The sequence below is a fragment of the Equus caballus genome, chromosome 9 (genome assembly GCF_041296265.1).
Source record: "Equus caballus isolate H_3958 breed thoroughbred chromosome 9, TB-T2T, whole genome shotgun sequence".
NCBI classification, from domain to species: Eukaryota; Metazoa; Chordata; class Mammalia; order Perissodactyla; family Equidae; genus Equus; species Equus caballus.
In genome coordinates this window covers 93,653,600-93,672,336 of record NC_091692.1, presented here as the reverse complement: position 1 = coordinate 93,672,336, position 18,737 = coordinate 93,653,600, and the positions used below count along the sequence as shown (strand labels likewise).

Sequence of the window (18,737 nt, the reverse complement as noted above, 5' to 3'; positions counted from 1 at the left end):
CAATATGTATTTGTTGACTGAAGAGGACTTGCCCCAAGTCACACAGAGCCGAGTCTGAATCCAGGATGCAGGCTCCCCAGCACTTCCCAGGTAGTTGGGCTCTTGGGCTTCTGCAGAGACAGAAGCCCCCAGCTCCCTCTTCCCCTCTCTAACCAGTAAGTGCAGTTTGCATCATAGAGAGCTTGGCAGGCATGCACCTGAGGCTCAGAGCCAGGCCTGTGAGAGAGGGACCCAGCTCAGTGGTCTGGACACAGCCACACCATGCTTTTATGTCTCCACCAGATTCCTCCCAGAGCATCGCCCGTCACCCCAGCAACACATCAGTGGTGCCTCATTCTACCCAACCCCCACCCACAGTGGGCAGCGGCTATCCCTCTAAATCAGAGCTCACACTCTGCCCAGGCTGCCCTAGCGATGTGCCAAATCTCATTTTCTCTCTCTAAATTGCTTTCTGCTCAATGTCTTTCTTCCCCCTCCTGTGGGTCCCTGAATAGGGAATGCTGGTTACTATGGCGATGGGCCGGCTTGTGGCAGGAACTCAGCTCAGTAAATTAATTGCTGGACTTTTGGAGACTAATGGCAGAGCCCTGCCTCCTAGGGACAGGGTGTGGCCTGTATCGTGCCAGCTTATTAGCCAAGCCCTGGAAAGGGCTCAGGGCCTAGTGAGAGAGAGAGAGAATGATGGTACCCATGCTTGCCGAGGCTGTAACCTGAGGTGGACTGGGAGATGGGGGGATGTTCCCTACACACCTAGTCTGTACTAGGACCAGGGCTGTAGGCTTTGCAGAAATTATTTCATGTAATCTTCACAGCACCCCCAGTGGAGTAGAGATCATCCTCATTTTATGCAGGTGAAATGCTCATTCATACTGCTAAGGAGTAAAGCTAGGATTCCATACCAGGCCTGCCTTGCTCGGTGGACCATTTGTTAAGAACATTCCATTTATTCCTGGGTGGAAAGCCATTCTCTCCCCTATAGTCTCTTCCAGAAGACAGAAGCACGGGGAACGTTTCCGAACTCATTCCATGAAACCAGCATTACCCTAATCCCAAAACCAAAGACATTCCAAGAAAAAAACAACAGACCAAAATCCCTCATGAATATAGATGCAAAAATCCTCAACAAAATATTAGCTAATTGAACACGAAGATGTATGTAAAGAGAATTATACACCACAGCCAAGTGGGATTTATCCCAGGGATGTAAGGCTGGTTCAATGTTTGAAAGTCAATTAATGGAATCTATCACACCGACAGGCAAAAAAGGTCATTCTCTTCCCTCAGGTCTATCATTGCAAAGTTTCCCCCCATGCATGTGTTCCCCTTCTCGACGCTCCTAACCTCCCCTTTCCTGTGGACTGGGTGGCACATAGCTTGGTTTTTAAATTTTTTTTTTTGAGGAATATTAACCCTGAGCTAACATCTGCCACCAATCCTGTTTTTCCTAAGGAAGACTGGCCCTGAGCTAACATCCGTGCCCATCTTCCTCTACTTTATATGTGAGACACCTGCCACAGCATGGCTTGACAAGTGGTGCCATGTCCACACCCGGGATCTGAACTGGTGAACCCCGGGCGGCCGAAGTGGAACGTGGGAACTTAACCGCTGCACCACTGGGCCGCCCCCACATAGCTTGTTTTTTGACTATATCCTTTGCTGGTTTCCCACATTGTTTTGTGCTTAAGAAATAAGAGTTGCTCCAGCCAGATTCCAACATCCTGGGAGAAGCCACATTGCCACATGATTACAAGCATGGGCCTGTGATTGCCTGGGACTGAATCCTGGCTCCTAGTGTGGAGTCCTGGGAAGATGACTAAGCCCTCTGTGCCTCAGTTTCTCACGCTGTGACATGGGGGTCATGATCCCTGCTGTTCAGATTATGTGAGTTATTATGTGTGAAACCCTTAGAATGGCTCCTGATTCACGTTGACGGCTGGAAAGAGTGCAGGCTTTGGCATCATTCAGGCCTGAGGCTGAGTCCAGCTCTGTCTTTACTAGCATGTGGGCCTGGGGAAGTTGTCTGGGCCTCTGATCCAGGCTCATCATCCATAAGGGGTGGGTAGCAGAGCTGACTTGTCAGTTTGCGGTGGCCTCTGGGAGGGCGTTGGTAAAGGCGCCTGGCTTGCAGTGCACGTACTGTAAGCGTTTTCCCTGGCCCTTCCTCGAGGGAACCAAAAATCAGGACTGTGGATTTTCCACTCAACAAATATTCCCTGGGCCCCAGATCAGGTAAATAGCCCAAGCCTGTGAGAGGGTTAGTGATCGGCATAGACTCCCCCGGGGGATCTTAGAATCAAGGAGGGGTTGTTTCTGAGCCCCATGGATGGAGTTTCACGTGCAGGTCTTCCCTTTGTCAGTGGGGTGTGCTGGGGTGTCTCCCTGTTTCTCACCCTCAGCTTGCTTGCCTGTAAAGGGGAGATGTTGGTGCCCACCCGTGGGGTTGTAAAGATGGAGGTGTGCAGTGTCCACAGTGTGGAGGCTCTCCACCAACACCAGGCTTTACCCCAGGTGTCGGGACCCTGTGAACGGTGGATGGGCGTAGGAAATGGGTCTGGGTTGGAGTCCCAGCTCTGGCTCACATCAGCAATGTGGCCTTAAGAGTGGTTGAGGCATCAGGCTAAGGGCTTTGCGTGTAACTTTATTATTTAATCTCTACAACAGTCCTCTGCGACAGCTGCCATAAGGTAGGATCTGTTATTATTTCTGCTCCACAAATGAGGAAACTGACAGACAGAGAGATGAGGTCACCCCTTGAGATCAGGAGCTAGTGATCATGGGGATTTGTACCACCAGGCACTCTGATTTGAGAGCCCAGCTCCTAACCACCTGGCGAGTTCTACCACCATGTACCCTAGAACTGATGGAGTCTGCATCTGTCTTACTGGCGCTCGGGGCATGAAGGAAATGTGAGAGGGCTGAGTGTGCTGTCCTGCCACACAGGATGTTGGGAGTCGGGCTGTCCTCAGCCCAGGTGGGGGGATGCTCATGGGCTATTACAGAATCTGCTGCCTGGTTTCTCAATCAGGCCAGTCAGTCTGCCTTCAGTAGAGGGAGGAGCTCCTGGGACCTCCATCCTCTTTGCTCTCTTCCCACCAAGTTTCAGGATTCACAATCTTTCCTAGGAAAGAAGATGGAGACTCCCCAGTCTCCTCCCTCCTGGCCTGCCCCAGGCTCATGACAGAGTGACCCTCCTGTGACCTAGGATGATGTCTTAGTCAGCTCAGGCTGCCATAACAAAACTCCACCGATAGCGGGGCTTAAACAACAGACATTTATTTTTCACAATTCTCGTGGCTGGAAAGTCTGAGATTAAGGAGGCAGCAGATTCAGTTCTAGTGAGGGCCCACTTCTCGGCTCGTAGGCAGCCACCTTCTTGCTAAGTCTTCACATGGTGGAAAGAGAGAGAGAGAACTCTGGTGTCTCTTTCTCTTCTTAGAAGGGCACTAATCCCATCGTGGGGGCCTGTCATCATGACCTCTTTTAAATTTACGTACCTTCCAAAGGCCCCACCTCCAAACATCATTACATTGGGGGTTGGGGGTTCAATATATGAATCTGGGGGGCACATTAAGGTCCATAGCAAAGGGCCTGAACAAACGCTTGTAGAAGCCAGGCAGAGAGAAAGTGGGGAGGCGAGAGAATGTTGAGAGGGACCATTGCCCACACTCTAGCATCCGTCCTGGGCACTCACAGATCCTCCTTTCCTCTCATCTCTCATTACCGTTTAGTTTCCCATTGCTGCTATGACAAAATACTACAAACACAGGGGCTTAAAACAACTCAAGTTTATCATCTTAAAATTCTTAAGGTCAGAAGTCCAAAATGGGTCTCACTGGGCTAAAGTCAAGGGGTTGGCAGGGCTGTGTTCCTTCTGGAGTCTCTAGGGGAGAATACCTTTTCTTACCTTTTCCAGCTTCCAGAAATCACTGCATTCCCTGGCTTGTGATCTCTTCCTCCATCTTTAAAACCAACAATGGCTGATCAAGTCTATCTCAGGCTGCCATCACTCTGGTTCTGACTTAGCTTCCCTCTTTCACTTGTAAGGACCCTTGTGATCACACTGAGCCCACCCAGAGAGTCCCAGTTAATGTCTGTATTTTAAGATCAGATGATTAGCAACCTTAATTCCACCTGTAACCTTAATTCTCCCTTGCCATGTAACAATATATTCACAAAGATTGGGGTGTGAACATCTTTTTTGTGTGTGTGTGATGACATATAACATAAATTTTGCCATTTTAACCATTTAGAAGTGTGCAATTCAGTGGCATTAATTATATTCACATGTTTTGCAACCATCACCATTATCTATTTCTAGAACTTTTTCGTCACCCCAGACTGAAACTCTGTAACTATTAAGCAATAGTGAGAGATATCTTTCCATTTATTTAGATCTCCTTTGATTTCTTTCAGCAATGATTTGTAGTTTTCAGTGTACAAGTCTTGTACCTCCTTGGTTAAATTTATTCCTGTATTTTATGCTATTTTGTTGGTGCCATTGCAAATAGAATTATTTTCTTAATTTCCCTTTTGGATTGTTCACTGCCAGTGTACAAAAATGCAGCAGATTTTTGAGTGTTGATTTTGTATCCTGCAACTTTGCTGAATTTGTTTATTAATTCTAACAACTTTTTATGGATTCTTTAGAGTTTTCTATGTATAGGATCATGTCTTCTACAAAAGACATTGTTTTACTTCTTCCTTTCCAAGTTGGATGCCTTTTATTTGTTTTTCTTGCCTAATTGCTCTGGCTACGACTCATAGTACTATGTTGAATAGAAGTGGCAAAAGAGAATATCCTTGTTTTATTCCAGATCTTAATGGAAAAGCTTTCAGTCTTTCACCACTGAGTATGGTGTTAGCTGTAGGCTTTTTGTGTATGGCCTTTATTGTGTTGAGTTTCCTTATCTTCTTAGTTTCTTGAGTGTTTTTATCATGAAAGAATGTTGGATTTTGTCGAACGCATTTTCTGTATCAACTGGGAACACCATGTGTGTTTTTCTTCTTCATTCTATGGATGCATGTATTACATTAATTGATTTTTGTATATTGAACCACCCTTGCATTCCTGAAATAAATCCCACTTGGTCATGGTATTTAATCCTTTTAATATGCTGCTTAATTCAGTTTACTAGTTTTTTGTTAAGTATTTTTACATCTACATTCATAAGGGATATTGGTCTGTAGTTTTCTCTTTTTTGTGTGGATATTTGGGAAGATAAGCACCAAGATTTCCTCTAAAATCCTGGAGAGACTTGGATGAAGCCCAGCTTCTGCAATGAGGAAAATTATCAAATTTCTTGAGCTCCAGAAAATACTTAACAACTATGGCTGTTACCATTTTATCTCCCTTTTCACCATTTTTCTTATTTCATGAAAAAATGATGGCTCAACAGTTGTTGCTAATATTTGGATTTGAAATATCCATAGAGATCATGGAAAGAGTGTGGTCCAGTGCCCAGAAGAGGCTGGTTCAAGACTTAGTCCTTCCTGTGACCAGCTGGGTGAACTGGGGAGAGATACGGATCTTCTTTCCACCTCACTCCCCTCCTTCACCAAATGGAAATGGTGATGCCTGCCTTGAAGACTCACATGAGCTCATGTAATAATCAGAAAGTGCCTAGCATATGGTAGATAATACATGGTAGTTATTCAATTACTTTCATAGCTCTTTGATATTGTCTATGTTCCTCTAATCAATGGCTCATAGCCACTTTAAAATAATAAGATGACAGCAGCAGATGCTGGCCATTTATAATTCATTAGTAAATCTAATATTTATTTGTTAAGTGCCTACTATGTGCCAGAAACTGTTATAGATGCTGGGAAACAGAATGAACAAGACAGACAAGTGCTGGCTTTCATACAGTTTTGAAGGTGAGAGGGTTGGGCAGCCCACTTGACTTGCTAAGATTCTGAGTCCCTCCTCCCTCTGTACCTTCTGATCCCTGACATTGGCCTCTGCCCCTAAATGTACCATTTTGGGAGAGTGCCTTTCTTCTTGCTCCTGTGGCTGCCTCCTACGACTCTCAGAGTTTTGGCATTTGGGCTGTTAGACCCTGTGCATTGAGAGGTGGCCATTAGTGCCCTGGTAAGATGAGTGCACTTTGCCCTGAGGGTGGTAGGGACCTGAGTATAGAATTGGTGCACTTGTCCGGAGAGGAGTGCACACACCTGTTCTGATGTGGAACTTCCCCAGTACTGTGCCCTTGCTCCCCTCTGGGACTTTGCAGATGCTGTTCCCTCTGCCTGAAGTGATCGCTTGCCTTTTTTCTGGCTGAGGCCTACTCAGCTTCCAAACTTGGCTTGGCTGTTGCTAGTCCAGGAAGCCTGACCTTGCCCCCATTCTCCCATAACCCCCTGTATCTCGCTCTCCAGTGCTCATTTTATCCTGCCTTTCCCTGGCCTTCTTCTTACCTGTCTCCCAGGTGTCGGTGAGTGCCCTCAAAGATGGGTTTGGTGTCATTCATCTGCCTGCCCTCTGCACCTGGCACATTAGGGCCACTGGTGAATATTTGTTGAATGAATAAATCAGTGGTGAAATCTATAAACTATTTTTCCTTTCCTGGATCTTGACTTTAACAATGACGAATAATTTTTGAAATGGACATCCACATGAAAATAAAATATACAGAAGGGCAAATACACTTAGCTAATAAGCATCATGGATCAAAGAAATGCATGGAAAGGAAGAAACGACGTCTCTCCTATTGAATTGGCAAAGGTGGGAGAAATGACAGTCTTCCATGCTGCCAGGTATGCCGAGAGAGGGGCTTACCTGCTCGCACATGGCTGGAGGCAGAGAAACTGGAAAGCAGTTTGACAATTCGTGTCAGGAACTTTTCAAACTCATATGATGCTTAAGTATTTTTCTACAAGTCTGCCCTAAAAAAATAATTAAATATGGGCAAAGACTTAGGTACAAAGATGTCCTCTTATAACATTATTAAACAAATAAAACACACTATTAAATGTCCAAAAGTAGAAAATCCGATCCACACAGTGGTGCTGGTGCCACAGGTATGGTCATAGCTGGCCATTGCTGATGAGGCCTGACAGATCCTCAGTGCGCATTTGCTAACTGATGGATGGGAGGATAGATGGAGCAATCAGTGAAGGGGGAGGTATCTCTGGGCTGTGCTCTTTACAAGGTCACACTGTTGGCTGTGAGAAGAGTTGAGTCTGAGGAATGAAGACAAATCGGGAGGCTGGGTCTGGGGGAACCCCTCCCATGTGGGGCCGGAGGGTTGCTTCTTGTGGCTTCTCTGCTCAAGGGCCCTTCTCTAAAGGCATGTCTTTCTCCACACAGGAAATGCTCCGGTAGACCCAAAGGGTGTCTCTTCCTGGCCAAGAAATGCTTGTCCCCAAGCACAAGAGAGCTGTGGTCAGCCTCCGAGGGAACACTGTGGCCTGCCTTCTCTGGATGCTGCTGCTATGGAGTGGGGACAGTGGCTGTCAGGCCCAGAGGGCAGGTGGGGCCACTGTGGGCTGTGCCAGGCTGAAGACATAGTATAGTCTCTGTGCACGTCCGTGTGTGTGAGTGTGGGGTGTGTGACGACTGTGAGTGAGCTAGTGACTGACTGTGCGTGAGAGAGAGTGGTCACACACCGATCATCCAGCAAGTGTGGGTGTCAGCTGTCTCCCAACCAATGTGTATAATGATCAGTTGCCGGGCAAGGGCATTTGATTGTGTGTGTGATTCTGTAAGAATGTGTGAAAGTGTTTTAAGAGAGCGTGTGAGACAGAGAGAAAAATGAGCTGTCTGAACACACATCTTGAGTCAGTCACATAACGTGTTGAAAGCTTGTCTCTATCAAGCGCCTGTAGGGTTTAGGGGACAGTGGGTGAAGGTTAGGACCCTGTTGTCTTGTCCTATCCTGTGAAAGCTTTGGGGCCATTCCAGGGGATGTGGACACACTGGAGTCCAGCCAGAAGAGGTGGCCAGGACAGCGAGGAGAATGTGCCTCTGCAGTAGGCAGAGGAAGTGGGAGAGTTTGCTGGAGAAGAGGAGGCCTAGGGACAGGAGGGGTGAGACGGGACAAGATGGTTTGCTCCCTTGCCTCAAGGCCTCCTGGGAGAAAGGTACCATCAGTGCAGAGACATGAAGAAGGGGTCAGGAACATGAGCCAGTCCCTTTCACAACATCCGTCACAGAGCTTGCCCACGGGGGTCCTTAGCACACAAATGAACAGGATGTTCGGGGACTGCCCACATGGTGGCAGGCAGGGCGCCCGTCACCAGATCCCTGGACATAAAACACCTCCCCCATTTTGCAGGTGAGGAACTGAGGTAAAGACGAGCCCAAAGCCGAGAAAACACCTCGAAGACTTGCATTTCCATAGGGTTTTTACAAAGTTCTCTCCTGTGTTTTACTTTGCCTGAGCCGCTCAAAGCCCGGCTAGCTGGCAAGACAGCCATTTCTGTGGGCCTCCTGCTCTGCCTGTGAGGAGCGCAGATGTCTGTGTCCACCAAGAGGACCCGCATGCACAGCTGACACACAGGATTAGCAAATTCAGGAATGGAAGGCCTGAGGACTGTCTCCTCCATGCCCTCATTTCATAGAGTGGAAGATGCTGGTCCAGAGGAAAGCGGTCACCTGCAAGGGGTCACACAGCCCTCACCTATGGCAGAGCCAAGGCTGGAAGCCAGGGCACTGGCCCCAGGGTCCGGGCCCTTCCTGAGACATCCCACTTAACTCTCCTGTGCCCACAGTCCAATCTTTCCCAGAGTCTCCAACAGAAAGTGTCCCCAGAGCTCCAGAGGGCCCTTTGGTGAGGACTCTTGAGCAAATGAACCTTCTGCAGCCTTAAAACAAATTTGCTTAAGGATTACAGCCACGGGCCTGGGCCTGCCTGGCCCATAGCAGCAATTATTCTGAACAGGCTGGGACATTATTGTCACAGAGAAGATAGGATGACCTTTTGTGTCCGGGAGAAAACCTCCCTGTGAGTTATCTCTGAGTCCACACATCTGGACCAGCACACCCCAGGAACTCCAATCCTGTCAGGGATCCAGCTGCGAAGCCAGGGCTTTCCCTCGGCGCCTGACAGGCGGACTGTAGCTGGGATTTTAAAAACTAGAGGGAAAGTAGAAGTGGAAAATTCAAGAGTGGCAGTGGCTCGGGGCAGGATGGGGAAGTATCTGTGTGTGTGTGTGTGTATGTGTTTAAATACATAAAGCTTTATGGTTTCATGAACGTAATTGATTGCTTATAAAGATAAAATCAGAAATACAAAATAGTACAATTCATTCGTGGTTCTGCCTGCCGGAAGGAAGCAGTGTTTCTTTCTTAGTTTCCCTCATGCACGCATACACAATCGCACACATAGACACACACAACTCTTCATACCTGACAGTGTATTGGACAGTGTATCATGTTGGTAAATCAGGATTCCTTTACGACGGACACTGTTGGGGCGGCCCCGCTTCCGCTGTATGAACACAGGATGGTTACTATTTAAGTAGCTCCATATGGTGATCAGCTCGGTTGTCTCCAGAAATTTGCTCAGCAATGCTGCCATGAGTTTCATTATACATCTTTTTTTTTCCCCCTTCTATTTCTCTGCTTGTTTTTTTGGGTAAATCACTCAATTTGCAATGGGTGCATCAAAAGATACCCTGCTTTAGGACCCTGAAAATGGATGTGATGAAGCCCACGGCCACTTGTCGGGCAGGCATTCCCCTCATGTTCTCACTGGTTACCATGCTCTTTCTGACTTTTGCCAGTCTGATAGTTCAACAAAACGGGTTTTTTGTTTGTTTGTTTTTGTTTTGTTTTACTAGCCAAATGTTTGAGCCAGGTATTCCCGGAGGCCAGGTCAGCTGCTGACCAAGCCCCAGAGTCTGGAAGAGTCCAGACCAGGGCTTCTTGGTAGTTTCTGTGTATATGTGTGCAGTATTTTGGAGTTTAGAAAACACTTTTCCTCCTATTATCTCATTGTGAAATGGGATGAGCAAGCTCTCGGCACTGGGTTGCCGTGTGGATCAGAACTAAATTATATAGTGCTGTATTCTGTTTCATCAAAAGCACTGTATAGTTTATATAAAATTTATATTTATAAAAATATAAGTATATTTTTATAAATCATTGGAGAATTTCTAAAAATGTATATTTAAAATATATGAATGCAATGTATTTTATATGATTTCTAATGATAGTGCCCTGGCTAAATAAATTATGTTCATCTATGCAATGGACTCTCTGCAGCCATGGAAACTGGCATTGTCACACTGGAAATGGGTTTCCAGCTTATTGCTGGATGTGAGAAAAACAGCTTATATATCAGTGTGTCTGATACAGTCCCATTTCCATCAATAACTGTATGGAAATAGAAAATAATTAGGTATACACACTGTGGGTTAACGGTGGTTATCTCGCTGTGGCTGGGAATATGAGCCTTTACAACATTTTTTCTCTGCCTTTTCTGAAATGGACATGCATTATTTGTAGTAGGTTTGAAAAATAATGAAGTCCCTTTGTAACCAAAATAAAAGTATTTAAAGAAATTGGCACAGTGGTGTTCCATGAATGTTAACAGTTTTATGTAAGATTATATATTGTCAACTGAACCTCATGGCAACCTTGGGGACCATTATCATTATGTGACAGTTAGGAAGCTGAGGTTCAGAGCTTTAAGGCAGCCACGTTAGGCCCCCAGCCAGTAGGAGGCAGAGTGGACAGGTGATTTAGGCAGGTCCCTATGACCCCAATGACCACACTCCTAGGCCCCAAGGACAGTGCCCTCTTTCCACAACCCATTGCCGCTTGTCCCCTTTCTCTCGCCTCTGCAGGTTGCAAAACTGTCCACTATGACCTGGTCTTCCTCTTGGACACCTCCTCCAGCGTGGGCAAGGAGGACTTTGAGAAGGTCCAGCAGTGGGTGGCCAACCTGGTGGACACCTTCGAGGTGGGCGCCGACCACACCCGCGTGGGGGTCGTACGCTACAGTGACCAGCCGACGACGGCCTTTGAGCTGGGCCACTTCAGGTCACGGGAGGCAGTCAAAGCGGCTGCGCGGCGCCTGGCCTACCATGGTGGCAACACCAACACAGGGGATGCTCTGCGGTATATCACCCGTCACAGCTTCTCCCCGCAGGCCGGCGGCCGCCCCGGGGACCGCGCCTTCAAGCAGGTGGCCATCCTCCTGACTGATGGCCGCAGCCAGGACCTGGTCCTGGATGCTGCGGCCACCGCCCACCGTGCAGGCATCCGCATCTTTGCCGTGGGCGTCGGGGAGGCGCTGAAGGAGGAGCTGGAGGAGATTGCCTCGGAGCCTAAGTCGGCCCACATCTTCCACGTGTCTGACTTCAATGCCATCGACAAGATCCGGGGCAAGCTGAGGCGCCGCCTGTGTGAAAGTGAGTGTGTGGCTTGCTGCCCTCGCAGGGCTCTGGCCACCTGCCAAGGGCGTGGGGACCGTGACCCAGAGCAGGGTCTCCCTGAGCAGAGAGGAGCCATGTGGCGTGATCAAGGGAAGCTCGAGCCGCGCAATTAGCAGGTGGCTGAGGTGGGCTGGAGACCACCATTCTAGGCTCAGTTATGTAAGAAAGCTGGTGGCACCTACATCCAGCAGGTGCCCGTCACGTCACCCAGAGTCAGTTCAGTCCTCCCCCTTCCAGGGCAGCAGAGGCAGAAAGGAAAGAGAGCTGGGCTGTAAACCCCACCCGCCCTGAGGCACTTTGGAGACTGGGTAAATGTCTCAGTATGGCGTCTCCATTTCTGCAATGGGAAAACATCTGCTTACTTCCCAGGGCCGTTGAGGTCACAGCCAGTGCCTGCAAAGGCTTTGCTAAGCGTCTGCACTGGAAGTGAAAGATACAGGGTCCTTTTCCTCTCCTGAGCGGTTGCAATGAGAGATCGTGTAAGAACATGGGCACAGACGGGCTTCCGGAACTGTACCTGGCAACCCTGAGTCAGCCATTTAGAGATGACTGGGCGTGGCTTATCCCAGAGGCCAAGGCTATTGACCTGGTGCCCTCTGAGATAACCCGAGGTCTCAAACTTATTTGTCTGGAATCTGTTGACTGTGGCAGGGGGTGGGGGATGGGAGAGGAAGGAGGGGAGGATGGACAGCTGACTGAGACCTTTTGGCCTCTGGGGCTCTGACCCGGAAGGCTGACCTCCAGGACCCTAGTGGGGTCATTCTGAGGCCAGCCCCTTCCCCAGGACAGGCAGGGTGAAGCAGGTTTCTTGTGCACCAGCTTGTCTCCAGCTTCCGCCTCTGCCTGCTCCACTCGGTCTTCGTTTCCTTTTTGGGTCACAATCAATGCTGGATAACTTCCCCCTCCAGGGCCAGCGTAGGGGTGGAGTGGGCTGGGAGCAGAGTTTCAGCCTCCGTCTTGCTGACTTTTGTGGGGGACTGAGCTGTGCTGGGTAGAGGAAGCCCAGAGGGTCACACCACGCTCAGGGCAGGGAAGCCTGGGGGCCTGGGGCGGTAGAGGAGGGGCTGGCGGTGGGAGCAGCTAGGCGTGGCTTGGCCTGGTCCCAGGGATGGCTTGGCTTGCAGCCTGGTGAGAAAGCAGCTAAACCATGTCCCAGACTGGATGCCCTCGGTTTCTTTACCACTCTGTGACTCTTTTCTCTGTGTTGCCTCACTTCATCTCCACTGATTTATTCACACTTACCGAGATCTACTTTTTGTGCTGCCTTGTGTTGATTTCTGGGTCTATAGACAAGAATAAGACACAGCCCCTGACCTCAGGGTGTTCACAGCCTAGCTGTCGAAAAAGACACATGAAAAGGAATGTGATACTGCGAGGGTGACTTTAATAAAGGTGCCACAGAGTCTCATAGGCAGAGTCCTGCTGTGGTTATGGTGGATGGTGACCTTGACAATGAAGGAGGGCTTCCTGGAGGAGGTGGTGCTTAGACTATTTAGAAGGACAAGCATGAGCTGCAGGCTGAGGTGGCGGCACAGGATGGCCACCATTGAAGGATGGTACAACAAAGTCTATGAACCATAACGGGCCCATGTGGCGGGGTAAAGGAGGACCATGGGGATTGGTGGCTGTCTCAATGTCAGGGTCTCGATAAAGGAGCACCTTGTGTGCGGAGGTGAGGCACTGGAAGGTTTTGTGCAGTAGTATGACATAGTTGGGTCCATGTGAGTGTGGAATACTGGCAGGACAGCAGGGAAAAAGGAAGACCCTCTACAAGACTGCTGGAGAAATTCAGAGTACAGTGTTGGAGAGAGATGGAGCATTGATGACCAGGCCCATTTTAAAGATGAGAAAATCGATGCCCAGAGGGCTAAGTGAAGGTAACGTGCCCTATAGAATGCAAGGCCCTGGCCATGGACTTCCCACAAGTGACTTTGTTTGACCGTCTTGACAACCTCGTAAGATAAAGGCGATCTCCATTTGCAGATAAGAGCATTCAGAATGTGAGATCCTGGAAAGCACACTGCAAGGCCTCCTGGGTCCTCAGCAGGAGGCCAGGGTGGTGATGGGGCCAAGCTGGGAAAGAGGAGTAAGGGAGGAGAGACAGCCCAGGCAGGCTAGGGCTAAGAATTGATCTAGGTGTGTGCTGACCAGAAATCAGGGCTGACAAGAGCCAGACATGGGGTCACAGCCAAGAGGCAGAAATCCAATGTAGTGGCCTAGGGTCAATAAGCACCCAGCTGTCATCCCAGAATGCCTTGATGCAGCGCCCTGGGAAGCAAGGCTACTTCTGGACCCTGCCCACTGGCATTTAGCCATCCTGCCAGCCTTGGTTCAGACTGGTTCTAAGTCTTGGCAGGGCAGAATCTAGATTTCGAAGAACTTCTGTGCCCAGGGATGGTTCTGGGAAAGGCAGGGACGACCCCACGAGAGGTTGAGTCACTGGAACCTGCTTCCCATTAATAAAATGGCAGGGCTAGGGGCAGAATCCAGGCCTTCAGCCTCCGTGCACTGGCCTCATCCCACTTGCCCCCAGAACAAAGATTCCACCATCATTGACCTTGGCTCTGAATCGGGGACACTGCTTTCAATCACAGGGAATGGAAAACCCCACTCTAACTGGCTTAAAGAACAAAGCATGTTGACGACACACATGATGAGAAGGTCGGAGGTCAGGCAACCTCATGCTCATTCCAGTCTCCCCATTTCTAGCTTCTTCTTTCTTGGCATTAACTCTGTTTTTGGCAGACTTACGTTTCAGGGTCCCAGAAGTGCACAGTTTCCACTGAAGAGACATTGATGAAGGTTCTGTTTAGAGAAGAGTGAGGTCAGTGAGGGAGACTGAGGCATCCTGGAACTCGTATGGGGAGAAGACAGCTGATGGAAGGGATAGAAGTGTTACAGGAGCCCTGTGGGGGTGGGGAGGGGGCTTCCTGACAGGAGCTGGAGTCACCTCATGGAGGAACACAGCTACTGTCTCAACTAGGGCCTGGAGGGAGCAAGAGAGAAACCCCTGCCCTCCCTCCCCTCTGGCTTGGCTGGTGCCTCCCATTAGCCTGACCCCACCTGACACCAGCCCACAAAGGAGCCCAGGTGATGTAGTCACAGTGGACAGCCTCCCAGGCTGAGCACAGAAAGGATGTGTGAGGGCAAACTGGGGCTGCCAATCCAAGACAGCTGCCAGTGAGTCTTCGAGCTCTGTGAGAATTCAGACCCACGAGGAGAGGAAAGTCCAACTCAGCAGGTGTGGATTGAGTCTGATGGGACGGTGTAGGCCCTGTGGCTCTTCCCAGACCATCGCTGCAGCCTAGGAGTGGACACAGGCAGACTGTTTGGGGCCGAAACTGCATGACCCTGTCCAACATTTGGGAGTAGAGTTAGATACCGCCCCTACTCCTCAAGGACTGGGGTTTGATCCATGAAGGAAAGCTGGGGGGCTGTAACCAAGAGAAGGGGAACCTACAGGCGAGCCTGGAACACCACAAGTCCCCCATGACATCATTAGGGAGAACTCGTGGACTCGCTGGAGCCAGGCTTCTCCAAGTGCCTGAATAGATGTAAGATTTGAGTTATGCTCAGCCGTCTGATGGGAATCCGTTTTTGTAAATACAGCTGTGAGCTGACGAGGGCCCGCTCTATTCTGGTGACAAACGAAACAAAATCCCCTGACGGTCGCTTCAATTAGAATCAGAGCAAAACAGAACAAAATAGCAAACAGTAACATATTGGAATGCATGTAGGAAGATTAAATCAAGGAATGTCACAAAACCCAAACAACCAGAAATCCGTTGGACTTGGAAGCTACCAGTGGGTGACTTCACAGCCCAAATAGCAGCTGATCTGAATAGGGGCTTCAAATCAATGATCTGGAAAATCATAGACTAATAGTATGGGTTTTGTTGGTATAGTAATCATTCAATCTATGCAGCACACTCTTTCATTCATTCAACAGCCGTACATTGTAGCAGTCATTGGATTCAATCGAATCCATTCATTCATTCAGCTTCAACCCAATGATGCATTGTAATAACCATTGATTCCGTTCAATCCATCCATTCGTTGAACAACCACACATTGAGTGATTCCTCTCCTGGGACACATGCCAAGTGCCCAGGATACAGTGATGGATCGGATGTGCTTTTTATCCTTGAGAAGCTTTTGTCTACTTGGGGCAGCAGGAAAGGGGCAGATAATTACATTATGGAGTGTGTACATGGGTTACCACCTGCCATTTTATATATCTGCTAGTTTATCTACCTAGGTTCTGTCTCTACACATAAGAATATGATTTTCATGAGGGCAAAGTCTGTTCCTTGCGGTACCGCAGTGCCTGAAACAGAGCCTGGTATGTAGGAGGAGCTGCCTGAATGTTGTTTAAAGGAAATCAAGGGCAGTGACCTGGTGGTTAATTCTGTGCTTGCGCTTGGGATGTGCACATTAGAAGTATGGATGCAATGATCTACCCTCCTCCCAAATGTGGAGTGTAAGAAGATTCAGCAAATCTGAAATCATAGCCAACAATAACTGAAATATTTGACTCATCCCTATTTTGGTGAGCAGAGACAAATGGTTAGATTTTGAAGGTTGATGAGTGTCTGGAAAAGGTAGGCTTGCTGGGATAGGCTGAGTCATGCCAAAGATATCACCCTGCTTCCCAGGGTGGGACAAATGCCCAAGAGGACACTGACCTGACTCCCCTGGAGGAGAATAACACTCAAGAGTCTGCTGGTCACTGAGCCCTGGACATAGACAGGACTCTACCTCACGCTCTCACTCTGTCCTCACCCAACCCTGCGAGGTGGGTGTCGACATTGACATTTTGCGCATGGGGAAACCGATGTTCCAGACCTGCACTGGCAGCCCGTGTCCATTGGCCAATCAGGGGATGTTCCACACTGAGAAGTGCTGCCAGTAATACACGTTGGATTTTCTAGACTTAGTGTGAAAAAGAAAGTAAAGCATTTCATGAATATTTTGTATTGATTACATATTGAAAATGATAATGTTTGGGAAATTTAGGGTTAAATAATATAGTATATTCTTAAAATTAATCTCCTCTGATTCTTTTTACTTTTTTGAATATGGCTACCAGAAGATTTAGCATTACATGTGAGGCCCACATATGAGGCTCTTCTACTGCCTCTCCTTCTGCCTCCTCCTCCTCTTTTTTCTCCCTCTCCTTCTTCTGTGATACTGATGCTGCCCGTGATAACTGAGGTCCGATTGCTTCCAGAGCCCATGCTTTCCATCCGGCTTGGCTACAGAAGAGCGGCCGGGCAGCTCTGAGGGACAGCAGGCTCCTGGGGCCTGCCCTTCAGAGGGGAAGCTGAATCCCAGGTCAGTGCACAGGAAGTGAGGGGCTGCGTCCAGGCTGGGGTGCAGCAGCCCCCAGCCCTAAGGCAGCACAGGTTGGGGAAATCCAGCTAAGATTGACCATGTGAGCAGAGGAGGGGGCAATGTGGGAACAGGGACAGCTTGGGATTGGGTAGCATTCCTTTGGGGTGGCCACTACAGAAGCCTGTCTGTCCAAATGCTCCTAGGCCACCTGCAGACCTGCCCCGTCCTTCCACTTCTCAGGACCTCAAGATGCCTTCATTCGACACTGTGCTAAGAGCTTCATAGAATCCCAGCTGCATATCCTACCACCCAAGTCATAGCTGCAAATAGGATAACTGAGTACTACTGATTGATTTCTTCTAACACATTAGCGTTTGCGCTGTGCTTACATCCATCATCTGAGTTAATATGTGCAACCCTAGTGTTGGAGGTTGCACTGTGATTCCTCCTGATTTACTGGTGAGACGAATGGGTTAGAGTTACTCCCCAAGGTGGCCCAGCTGGCAAGGAGCAGAACTGGGAGTTTGATCCCGCTCCGTATGACCCCAGGTCCTGAGTTCTTACCAGGAAGCTATGATGTTTACGAAGCATCTTTACCTCCACCCAGTCATTGAAGTCTCACTATAACCCCCTAAATCAGCTTTCTGGTTCTCCCTATTCTATGCATGATGGCACTGAGGCACAGAGAGGGTAGATGGCTCAGTCACGATCACAGGGAACCAGGTAGTAAACCCTCCATCAGTTCAGAATCCCCTGCCTGAGAGTCTGAATCCTTCCCTGCTACCCTTCTGAAATCCAATTGGCTATCTAATTATTGAACCTCCCCCAGTGCCTAGCACAGGCCTGGCTCGCACTTGGTGACCGGTGGCTGTTTGTCGAATAACTGAATGAAGCTCACGGCCCTTGAAATCATTACCCCCATTTTATAAATGAAACATAATACCTGCAAGTTTATGAATGGAATACCAACAGCAACAATAACAAACAGCCACTGTTACTAGAGATGTGTTTCTGGTGTCCCAGCCTCCACGGCCGCTCCCAGGGGCCTCCCTAAGGTCTGCGATGGCACGTGGCTCACTCTCCCCCTGGCCTGGGGCTCATGCAGGGAGTCTCCTCGGTGTCACTGTGTCGATCCTGCCTCTCCTCTCTGCGGTGGCCTGACCGGGTTCCCAGGGGACTCAGTGTCAGCCTGGCTTCCTGCAGTGTGTGGGGCGGAGGCTCAGATGGGCCCAACCCCAGAGCATCGGCTATAATTAAGAGCTTTCTCCACCCCGGGCTCTGTCTTGGCCGCAAAACAACCTTTATATAGCTGATCGGGTGGCCGTCAGTGAGCCTGTGGAATGCCAGCGGCCACAGCTGTGAGGGCCCCCGCCTACTGCTATTCTGGGGACACTCTCTGGTGGTCCTCTCTCCCCTCTCCCCACGGCAGGGGGCGCCTTGCTGGTTCTGTGGACAATTGGGCTGAGTCGTTAGTGTGGATTAGGGCAAACAAGGGGCCCCTCCCAGGCTCCTGTGGTGCCTTGTATGTGACACGTGGTCCCTCTCTGTCCCTGTCTCTGTTGCTGGTGTGTTCATGCTCAGCTGCGCTGCTGCTCCAATGAGTTTGACGACTGGATGTTATGCTCATCACTGTGTGACAGAGAGAGAGAGAGTGAGCGGGGAGGGGAGACGCTTTTCTTACATGGGGTGAGATTAATTTCATTGTTCACCTACAGTTCTGACCGGAAAAATGTCTGCATCTACACCCCAGCTCTGCATTTTGATTCATGCGTGACTCCATGCATTCACTCAGCCCCCCCCCGAGTCTCGGCTGCCTGGATGGGGGGGTTTCTCCCTCCTCACAGACTCCTTTGCCGTGGCGATAAGTGAGATTAGGCTGGGGGATGGGTGCTGAGAGGCCATCCCTGGCTCTTCAGTGTGGCCATCAACAGACCACTTCACCTTCTGAAGGAGTGAATTAGTAGGTTCACTTCAAAATCTCTTTCGTACTTTTTTCTTTTTGTTATGCAAAGCATTTTCAG

The 18,737-nt window shown here is 49.2% G+C and overlaps 1 protein-coding gene across 2 annotated transcripts in view; it reads left to right on the top strand.

Moving 5' to 3' along the window:
• The window catches only part of COL22A1 (collagen type XXII alpha 1 chain), a 293,821-nt gene that overhangs the window by 16,904 nt on the left and 258,180 nt on the right, over positions 1-18,737 (top strand). For both annotated transcript variants that reach the window (XM_005613300.4, XM_014728097.3), the window contains exons 2-3: positions 7,310-7,472; positions 10,792-11,358. In XM_005613300.4, coding sequence (XP_005613357.1) covers positions 7,355-7,472; positions 10,792-11,358 — 685 coding nt within the window. In that variant the 5' untranslated portion in view covers positions 7,310-7,354. The remainder of the gene's footprint in view (positions 1-7,309; positions 7,473-10,791; positions 11,359-18,737) is intronic.